General features: G+C 36.1%; 2 protein-coding genes across 4 annotated transcripts; one reads left to right on the top strand and one right to left on the bottom strand.

The window, feature by feature from the left end:
• The first annotated feature begins 891 nt into the window (after positions 1–891).
• grtp1b (growth hormone regulated TBC protein 1b) lies at positions 892–3,921 on the top strand. 3 transcript variants are annotated; one of them, XM_079618976.1, is made up of 8 exons: positions 892–1,031; positions 1,339–1,496; positions 1,593–1,751; positions 1,856–1,980; positions 2,238–2,334; positions 2,436–2,608; positions 2,768–2,953; positions 3,045–3,921. In XM_079618976.1, exons 1-8 carry the CDS (start codon positions 964–966, stop codon positions 3,147–3,149), a joined length of 1,071 nt encoding a protein of 356 aa, XP_079475102.1. In that variant the 5' UTR covers positions 892–963; the 3' UTR covers positions 3,150–3,921. The 3 variants fall into 3 exon arrangements, with proteins under 3 accessions (XP_079475102.1, XP_079475103.1, XP_079475104.1); XM_079618977.1 differs by lacking the exon at positions 1,339–1,496 and having other exon boundaries at positions 915–1,031; positions 1,554–1,751; positions 3,045–3,891; XM_079618978.1 differs by lacking the exon at positions 1,339–1,496 and having other exon boundaries at positions 923–1,031; positions 1,550–1,751; positions 3,045–3,891.
• Positions 3,879–9,561, bottom strand: lamp1b (lysosomal associated membrane protein 1b). Its single transcript, XM_079618982.1, has 6 exons — positions 9,211–9,561; positions 8,242–8,447; positions 7,749–7,871; positions 6,708–6,774; positions 6,447–6,611; positions 3,879–5,223 (listed from the first exon to the last, which is right to left on the bottom strand). The coding sequence occupies exons 1-6, from the start codon at positions 9,269–9,271 to the stop codon at positions 5,084–5,086; spliced, it is 762 nt and encodes a 253-aa protein (XP_079475108.1). The 5' UTR covers positions 9,272–9,561; the 3' UTR covers positions 3,879–5,083.
• Positions 9,562–10,072: the final 511 nt, after the last annotated feature.

Here is a 10,072-nt window from a genome sequence, read left to right as displayed (position 1 = left end):
TATTTAAAATAAAAGTCTGAAAGCCAAAACCGTGACTTTTAAAAGGATTACATTTGTTTTTATTTTTCTTTACCTCTTTCACAGTAAAAACAAATGGAAAAATACCTTAATTTTTTTAAAATACATTTCGTTAATCTAAGGAGTCCACAGACATTTTAAGTAACATTAGCTGCTTAAAATAGGGGAGCATAGGGACCTTTATTTTGTCAAAGCAAACTGACAAAAAGAATATCCGTTTTGGAATATAATTGTATTTTTTATTTTAAAAGCATGACAAAATCAAATTAATTAATTTTATGAAGTGTATGTTTTTGGGTATATTGTTTTTTATTAACAAATCAAACAACTTAAGTGCTTTTCATTTTTACTTCTGAAAACTTAATTCATTTCTAAATAGGGATGAAATACTTTGCCAAAATAATGATATTATAAACACAAACTACATTTAATCAAATGTTTTAAATGTTTTGTGTGGAATATTTGCATGCAATTGTATTGGTTAGGCTACTGACGCACAAAGTGCAGTTCATTACTAAATAAATAATATTGGGTATGGGCCAAAGCCAAAGTATTATATTTATTATATTATTAATTAAAAAAACTAATATAATAATATTTTTTAACAGGTTTGGTCTTAGCCTAATATGTTTATAGCTCAAATCAATCAAATCAATTGCTGGTCGATCAACAGTCGGACGATTAAATGCAAAGATTATTTAGAACATGATTTGCAACATTAATTATTAAAAATATAATATAAATTATTTAAATTATTTAAAATGGACTAGCCCTCAAATTCAATTATTGACTTACTTATTCAATTGCACACAATATACCAAATAGGTAAAACTCAATATAGCCGATAAATATAACCTGTGCATATGACAGGTTTCTGTAGGGGAGGAGTTTATAAACAGCTCGTCTCGGTTATAGTGCCCGCTGAAGAGACGCGCTAAACTCTACATGGAGAATCACTTTAATGATCAAAGCAGGGAATGTTCTGCCAGTTCAGACAACAACGACTGCAAGAGGTATGAACGTAAATTTATATTCCTATGATTAAGTGATATAGGCCTTATAACATTCGCTTTATTATTAATAGTGTGACGGTCGCCACGAGATGTGGTCCAAAACACCTGTGCGTCAGGTGATATCTGCGTCAATGTCATTTAGCTACCTAAAGTGTTTCAAAAAACATTTTTTAAATGTACAGAAAATAACCCTGAACTCATAACTTCGTAATTTTACGTTTTTATTGTTTTGTTTTTTTACTAAAGTTTCTGTTATAAATTTTTTCAAAGAATCCCCTTCCCCATAAGTCTGTAAATGTGTCTGCAGGGTAGACCAATATGGATTTGAGAAATCAGAGGATCTCAGCCTCAGCCATGAATCCAATGAGGAGCTAATGGCCGAGTATTTAGCTGTTCTCACTAGGAGGTCAAAGAAGTGGTCTAAACTTTTGCAGGGCACTGTGAAAATGGAGAAGAATCTGAAAGGTGGGCATTTCTATTTTATTTTTACTCATTTTATTATTACTATATTTTATAAGACAGATGGGTTCACATTTGTGAAGCTGTTGTGTGGGTTTGCAGTGAAGCGATATGTGAGGAAGGGGGTTCCGTGTGAACATCGCACTCAGATCTGGATGGCAGCTAGTGGAGCCCAGGACCAGTTGGAGAGGAATCCTGGGTACTATCATTCTCTATTAAAGGCTGAGCATGACCCTAAAATAGAGGAGACCATACTTGCTGGCAAGTTACTTCTCATGAAACCATATTTCATTTGAAAGTTTTATACTATTTGAACAGGTCATATTGGAAATAAAATACTTCTGAGATTAACATTTTTTTTCCAGATATGCACAGAACCTTCCCTGACAACATTCAGTTCCGTGACTCCTCCCAACCATGTTTACAAAAAGCTCTGTTTAATATACTTCTGGGTTATGGACTTCACAATAAGGATGTTGGTTACTGTCAGGTACTGTCAAATGCTCGTTTACACATACTATCACTTAAGTGTCACTTGAATCCAGGATGTATTGAACTTCCTATGAGTATCTAAAACTATTGTTGTGTAAGGATATTAGTGAATAGTCCATTATAACAAGTGAGGAAGTAAGACACTGTTGTAATTTTGCATTGTTTACCCTGTCAATATTATGACAGAACCTGTTGTACCCGTCTGCATTCAAATCAGTATAGGCTACTGAAATGTGTCCCTTGTTTCCTTTTTAGGGAATGAACTTTATCGCTGGATACCTCCTCATCATCACCAAAGATGAGGAGAAGTCGTTCTGGTTAATGGATGCTTTACTTGGCAAGATCTTACCAGGTCTGTCACTTTTACACACTGTTGTATACACTATAACCAGGACTTCTTTAAAACATGTATATATACAGTGCGTTTGATATATATATTTTTTTTTTTTCTAGACTATTACACCTCAACTATGCTGGGGCTTAAAATGGATCAAGAGGTGCTTGGGGAGCTTGTCAGGATGAAGGTTCCTTCTGTCTGGCAGGCCATGAATCGGCACAATGTAATGTGGACCCTGGTGGTCTCGCGCTGGTTCATCTGCCTATACATTGACATCCTTCCTGTAGAGGTGAGGATGAAAGTCAAAGGTTGTTCTTTGTGAACATAGATAAATGGTAAGCTGTGCAATTTTCAGTCCTTATGAAATGATTAGCCAGTTTTATGGAGCATAAGTAGAGTTTTTGATGCCAATTTTGAATGTAATGAATTGTAACTGTGCTTCTCTCAGACAGTGCTGAGAATATGGGACTGCCTTTTCTACGAGGGATCCAAGATCCTGTTCCGTGTGGCTTTGACGCTGATTGGTCACCATCAGAACCTCATCTCACAGGCACGGAGTCTCCCAGAAATCTGCGAACGCTTCAAACAGATCACTCATGGGGAGTACGTAGAAGACTGCCATACATTCATGCAGGTACATTCTGTGGATATTACTAATTCACAGACTAAGCTAATACTTATGATAATTTTGCTCTGAATGATCTTTATTTGTCTTCTAACTTCAGAAAATCTTTATGGAGCCAGGAGGTCTTTCCACGGAAACAATCACTAAACTCAGGAAGATGAGTAGAAATCGCATTACTTCTGCCAAAAACCCTCCTTCACAATAAATGGTGAACATGGACATGAAGTTCTGACTGCATGCGAGATCTATTATTTACTGTGTGGAAAAAAATAACAATTGTATGTCAATAAATAACTATATGAATGTTTCAGAAAAAAAAAAGCGTCAAGGGATAGCGTCAAAAGTTTAGGGTCGGTTAAAATGTTTTAATGTTTTTAAAAGTGCCTAATGCTCACTAAAGCTGTGTTTGATTAAAATACCATAAAATACTAATATTGTGCAATATTACAATTTAAAATATTTTAAGATGCATTCATGTGATGGCAAAGTTAATGTCCAATCTTCCAATCTTCAGTGTCACATGATCCTCCAGAAATCATTTTAATATGCTGATTTGGTGAAAAACAAAACATTTCTTGTTTTGTTGAAAACAGCTTAATTTTTTTTCAACCATTTTGACAGGATTTTTTGAATAGAAAGTTCAAAAGAACAGCATTTATTTGAAAAATAAATATTTTGTAACTTTTTTTAATGTCATTTCTTATTAATTGAATGCCTCCTTGCTGAATAAAAGTGATATAAATATTTTTTAATTTACGGACACCAAACTTTTGAATTCTGGAGGCATGTTATTCCAAACCTGTATGATTTACCTTTTAACTGGAACGCATTTTAACTGGTTTTTGCCTATTGCTTTGTGTTACTATAACAAAGGGGTTTTCTGTTCAGATATACATACTGTTGATGAAATGCAATGTTTAACTAATAAATATTTAGGAGGCAAACTCATTTTCTTGTGTTTTATTTTTCATTTTATTTAGAAACTTAGAATACGCATTCCTTTAAAACAACATGAACTTCATAGCAATCAAGGCAACACTTCAATATCCACAACAACTTCATTTATGCAGTCCTTCCATACGAAGGCCTGTCGGAAAGGAGAGATTTATCCACTATATGTTAAAGCATGTTTCTCTCAGTTCACTCCTTGAGTTTGTAACAGTTAACCATTTACCTAGGTCTATAATAGTCTAAACCTACTTCAAGTTATTCAGAACTTCCTGCTGTTAGTGTCAAATGTACCCTTTGCCCATCCAGTAGTGCAAAACCATATTTCCTCACTCTAGTAGAATTTCCCTTTTAACGCTTCTGAATGAATGCATATATAATGCTAAATGGATGCAAGCAGGCTATATAGTTTTGATATGTAGTATAAGGGAAAAACTGGACTATTTTGTGTTATTGAAGGGTATTCTACTCTAGAAAGTGGATATTCCATTTACCACCAGTTTACAGAGTCACTTAGCAGATTTGGAGAGATGAGGACTTTTTCTTCATTAAAATGTAGTACCAAATTAACATCTGACTCAAACCTATTGACAGCAATAAGTGTTTTTTTTTCTCTCCAATCTGGTGAATCTCAAAAGCTGACCTGTATTTTACAGTGTTTAACTCCAAAAGTGAACTTTCAGATATAAATCACAAAAGGTAGTCAGGATCAATATTAGAAAGTAGTGTTAAATATGTAGTCCTTTTTAGACTGAGCATGTAACAGTAACAACGTTATCAGCTTCCCTAAATCCTCCTATTTATATAAATAAATGCATAACATTAAATTAACAATACGAGGTACCAAACAGATTGTATGTTTTCCAAGACCCAGATTAAGCCTAAATGACAACGAACAAAAGAGATTCCTCTAAGTAAGCATAATCTGGTTCCTGAAAACAATACCTTAGCATGACCTAGACACCCTTTTAGATTTTGCCCTGTACCCTTACATGTGCATTAATGTTTAACATAATCCAACAGAAAGTCCAGGAAACACAGATCCACCTGAGCTGTGGCAGCGTGAGACACCAGCAGAGGGCAGGGCAGGTTAAAAACTAGGTATCTGCAGTTGTAGTAGTGTTGTTGAGTCCAAATTAGAGCAAAAATCGGTGGTGTCGACACATCCTGGCTTAAAGATTACATGAGGGTTTAGATGGTCTGGTAGCCTGCATGACTTCTGTTCCTGCCGATAAGGTAGGCCATGATCACTATGAGCACTAGAACGGCCAAGGCAGCACCCACAATGATGGGAATCAACATGTCGTCCTCATCTAACTCGCACTCCTCAGCTAGAACAGTGACAGAGCGAGAGGAGGGAGGGGAGAGGGAAGCAAAAGAAGAAAAATTTGAAACAGTTAAGGAAAACAACCTATTCAATCAATCATCTCAGTATTTCAGGATATAAATGAATGATCATAATGTGTGTACCTACACAAATACAGCAGTTTTTATATAATGTTGATTATCATAGAAAATACTAGCTTAAACATGCGCATATTTAAAGGGATGGATCGGGGTAATTTCAACCTAGGGTCCTTTGCACCATGACTTCGAGCCAAACAACCCCAAATCACAGAAGTGACCTCGACGTCCGGGTTAGCGGTAGCATAAGCCATCAGGCAAGTGTTATTTAAATAAACTCATGATGTACTTACAAACTTTCCAATGCCTCGTTTGATGAGTACAGAACCTATTTGTACTACTGTCGAAGTTTGGTACCATTCCGGGCATTATTAGTGGGGTAATTTACGAGATACAACATTCAGATCCATTAGTGCCTGCACTAAGCAATTCGGCTGATATCTATAAATAAGCTCTAACTTTAATAATGTTCGACCAAGGGAAAAAAAGCTTCTGTGGGGATGTCAAGAGACTTTAAAAGTCCGCAACCTGGTGCGGAGGGTGTCCAGCAGGTCCTTGTCAGAGGACCGCAGGGAACGTGACTGAGTGTAGGGATGGAGGAGGTCTGTGAGGAATTTCGGTGAGAGTCCATGGAGAGATTTGTAAGTGACCAGGAGGATCTTATAGGTGATGCGTGACTTGACTGGCAACCAGTGGAGCTGTTGGATGATGGGAGTGATATGCTGCCAGGGCTTTGTGTGGGTTAGAACCCTGGCAGCAGTTTGTAACAATTTTGCATAATGGCAGCCAATGGTTTTCATTGGCTGCCCATGAACAACAACTACTCTGACCCACCATCAAACACTGCAATTGGAGCCGAGAAGCAACATGTTGTCAAGTTTTGTCGTCAAGCTAGACAAATGGTTTAAGTTAACTATAAAAACCCAGGATGGGGCTACTGTTCTTAGAGTTAACTACTGAGTTAGAGCTTATTTAGAGAGCTTAAAAGACTCAGTATACTTGTGTGGACAAAGTTACTGGCTTTATCAGCTTCACAATGTTATGACAACTGAGATTTTCATGTTGCCTTTTATGTGTTGAACCCGGAACATTCCTTGAAGAATGAAAGGACAAAACTGAGAAAGGGTGAGAGAGAAAGAAAAAAAAATACCTGCACCAAAATCTCCATTGACGCTGAAAGGTTGCACTTGAAGCTGGAAGGTGTTGAGAGAGAAATCCTGTGTAACGCTCAAGGTTTTCTCCTTCTGACACATGTAAGAGTGGCCCAGTGTTCCCACCATGTAGTTCAGAGTGGTGCTACCGACATCAAGGCGCTCTAAGCAAGAATAAAACAAAAAGGCTTAGCTTTTCAGAAAACTTAACTAAAAAACTACAACTTCTATCATACATGGGCTATTTAAAACGGACTTACTAGCCATATCAGGCAATGCAGCTGACAGCTCCAAACCACTAAGATGATATTTGTTTGATGTGGAATTCTGAAAAGCAATTAAGTATATTCCATATGATAATGATGATGACATCACTATGGTCTGGGTAATTTGAGGGGACATTAGATAATTAGAGATGCACTGGTCGGCCGGCCATAAATCTGAACGTTTCAATTTATGACCGGTTTTGTGTAAATTGGCCGATCTCTATTCCGTACTTGCGCAAAATGTCAATTGTGCGGAAATATTACAAGTCGGTAAACAGAGCATTAACACAGGCCAGAGATGGGACACGCTGAAGACAAACGCAAAGAGAAGAGCAGACGTGCTATCAGATACTGAAAAAGGCACAACAAGCTCAGTTTGCGATGCTCAAAATAATGGAAGAAAAATATAAATATGGAATTTAGGGTGGGGGGTTTTATAAAAGTATCTCTGAAGGGAACTGACTGTCTTCAGAAAAGTTTCGATGGCATTTTCTTTTCCTCTTTCCTTTGTATAATGTATAATATGGTTTTATTAAAACTGTTTAACATAATATTTATTCTGAATAATAGTTTTTATGAGTACAAATATGATACAGCACATAATACAGTAGTAGGCTAATATATAATGCGCATTATTCTGATTGTTTGACTAAATGTTATAAAGAATCTTCACTGTAAGTTTTGAGAGAATAAAATGTTTTAAAAATGTGGCTAAAATGTTGTTATAAGCATTGCCAAACAAACTTTCTGTTTTCAATGAATGCATGTACGAATGAAAAGGGGCAACTTATCCTTCCTGGGGGATACAAACATTAAAATAAAAAATAAAAGTCATGTTTTTAAAAACAAATCATGAAAATGTATTATTTGTGTCCTATTTCTGCCCTTTTTAGGGTTAAACAAAGAGGGAAACATTTTGCAACTTATCAAATTCTGCCAATTTGCTTGTAAAAACAAACAAACACGGAATCGGAATCGGCCAAGAAAAGTCATCAGTACATCCCTATAAATAATAGGAGAGGATTCAAAACTTACTAAAGAGAAGCTGAAAGTCAAAGTAATGTTGTCCTCAGTCAGTTTGAGAGTTGCAAAGTCTGGCGCGCAGGATCCAGAGAATTTAATCAGGTTTGGATGCAGGTTTAAGACCTCCTGGACAGTCTAAAAAGCAAAGCATATTTACATTTAGAAAGTAGGACTAAACCTTCATTACTCTGAATTACTTGCATACAAATCCCTTTATTTACATAACAACCCATGGAATTTTAATTGCAGCAATATATATTGGTATTTGTCATAGAAATAAAGCATACAGGTGTCCTTTATCTATGTGCCATTTCAGGTTCCAGTAATTAGCTGGAAAAAGGAATGGTTCAACCAAAAATTAAAATTCTGTGATTCTCTACTCACGCTCACGTCATTTTAAATATGCTTGTTACCCACCGAAGTGAAAAGTAGATAATTAGCAGAATATTCCAAGCTACCTTTGTCCCATGAAAGTGAAAGTTACAGTATATGTGCCATATAGTACCGTGCCATGAGAGCTTGAAATAAAGCTTATGTTGAGCTGCAGGCCCATCCGTGCCAAGAGACAGACAGTGTCAGTGGCATTGGTGACATTGTAGCTGCCCCGCTCAGGGGGGCCGGGGGTTGCAGGAGAAGCCGGAGGAGAGCTGGTTTCAGGGGTGACCACAGTGGGCGATACATCAGTAGTCAAAGTCTGATGTATAGTTAGAGCTGTAATAAAAACAATTATTATTTTAAAAGGTTCTTGAGGAGTTGTAGCACTGGTTTTGGGTTAAAGGTGTACTCAGTAAGTTGTTGTTATACGTTGTTTATTAATTCCAATAGTAAAAGAGCTTTTAGCATTTATACTGACCCCTATCAGCCTGGATGCATGATGTTTGTTTGTTTATTAACTGCTGCTGCTTTATATTTATCCTTTTTATTAACATGATTATTGCTATTATTATCATCATTATTATGTTATTTTGTCGTCAACATGGTGGCGCCCATGAGGGAGAGACCCGTTCACGGATATAATAATTCAGTCTTCATCTTGGGGCCTATACACAATTTCAATTATATTTTTCGTTTCTTAATGTGTAAAAGTTTTTTTAAATAAGCAAAACATATCTGGGTCCACTTTTAAACGTGTAGAAGCAGGTAGCACCGTAGACAAATAGCCTACATGATGGTAGTGGTTTTCAGTAACGAAAATAAAGAATTGTTTTAGAAGTCATGTCTGTTAATAAGTAAAAAATATTTTTAATTCTCAGCTCTCCTTAGCAGCTACACCGCAGGCCTACTTAGGCCAAGGTACTGCAGGAATAACGTTACACATTATTATTTAAAAGGAAACAAAGCGTCGTCTTCTATACATGGGCTTGTTTATTCTTATTAATTAAGCAAGCAATTAATTCATTAATAAATTAATCAAAGTATAACCAGACCAAATTTCCCTGCTGCTCAAAATACACTATATTAAAATCAAACTTACCCAACAGCGTGCAAAAAATTGCCCCGGCGGGCATGTTTTGTTTGCGGATGATGGAGATCATGTTTCTTGCCAAAGTAACGTGAATCAAAACACACTCGATACAAAAACATATACCAGACTGAGCAATCTGCGTCTTCAAATGGGCTCTTCAGATAACTGCACAGACGTATACGGTCGGTTTGAGCTGCCGCTGTGCCAAATCTACATCTAAAAAACGCAGTAGCTCAGATTTGTTTAGTTTCTCGTAACAACACCGCAGTCGGAAACGCCACCGTTATGTCATGTGAGCGACTTCTAGAATCACGCAACAGCAGCAACGCGCATGCGCATGCGCATGTTTTTCTCGTTTTCATTTTATTTTAATTTATGTCTTGTTTTTAAACAAAAAGAAGACAAATGGAGCTTCGATTAATAATTATAATAAATAAACTAAATAATAAAATTACTTTTATTATACATAGTTTCTATCCCATCATTCACGACAGTTCATGATTTGTCACATTTCATAGATAGCCTACTATATTTATTTAATAGTTTTTTTTTTTTTTTTTCTGGATAGTAAGCGAGTCATAAAATAATGTACTTAAAACATTTCATTGTGTGATTGAACAAATACAATGTGCAACATAAAAGACGGCAAAAGAGAAACGACTGCTTTTTGCATTTTAGACGGTTTTTGTCATGCGGTCATGTTGACAATAATAATGAACAAATTAGTTATTGCTAATTGTATGTTGCCTGTGGTAATGCCATTAAGCTGTATTGAAAAATGTTGAAAACATATAGATGCTACATAGATTTAACATCAAATAAGATAGGCCTATATCGGAATGAGGATGCATGTGACTGAAGTGTCACATTA

The sequence above is a fragment of the Phoxinus phoxinus genome (assembly GCF_949152265.1).
Source record: "Phoxinus phoxinus genome assembly, chromosome: 7".
NCBI classification, from domain to species: Eukaryota; Metazoa; Chordata; class Actinopteri; order Cypriniformes; family Leuciscidae; genus Phoxinus; species Phoxinus phoxinus.
Note: the sequence above shows the minus strand (reverse complement) of the source record. Positions and strands in the feature narration are given on the sequence as shown.

Coding starts and splice junctions, on each gene's coding strand:
- grtp1b (XM_079618976.1), top strand. CDS start 964: ATGGAGAATCACTTTAATGATCAAAGCAGGGAATGTTCTGCCAGTTCA. Junction 2,335..2,435: donor ACTTGGCAAGATCTTACCAG/GTCTGTCACTTT, acceptor TTTTTTTTCTAG/ACTATTACACCTCAACTATG. Junction 2,609..2,767: donor TTGACATCCTTCCTGTAGAG/GTGAGGATGAAA, acceptor TGCTTCTCTCAG/ACAGTGCTGAGAATATGGGA.
- lamp1b (XM_079618982.1), bottom strand. CDS start 9,271: ATGATCTCCATCATCCGCAAACAAAACATGCCCGCCGGGGCAATTTTT. Junction 8,448..9,210: donor AATTTTTTGCACGCTGTTGG/GTAAGTTTGATT, acceptor TTTTTATTACAG/CTCTAACTATACATCAGACT. Junction 7,872..8,241: donor TTTCAAGCTCTCATGGCACG/GTACTATATGGC, acceptor TTTGCTTTTTAG/ACTGTCCAGGAGGTCTTAAA.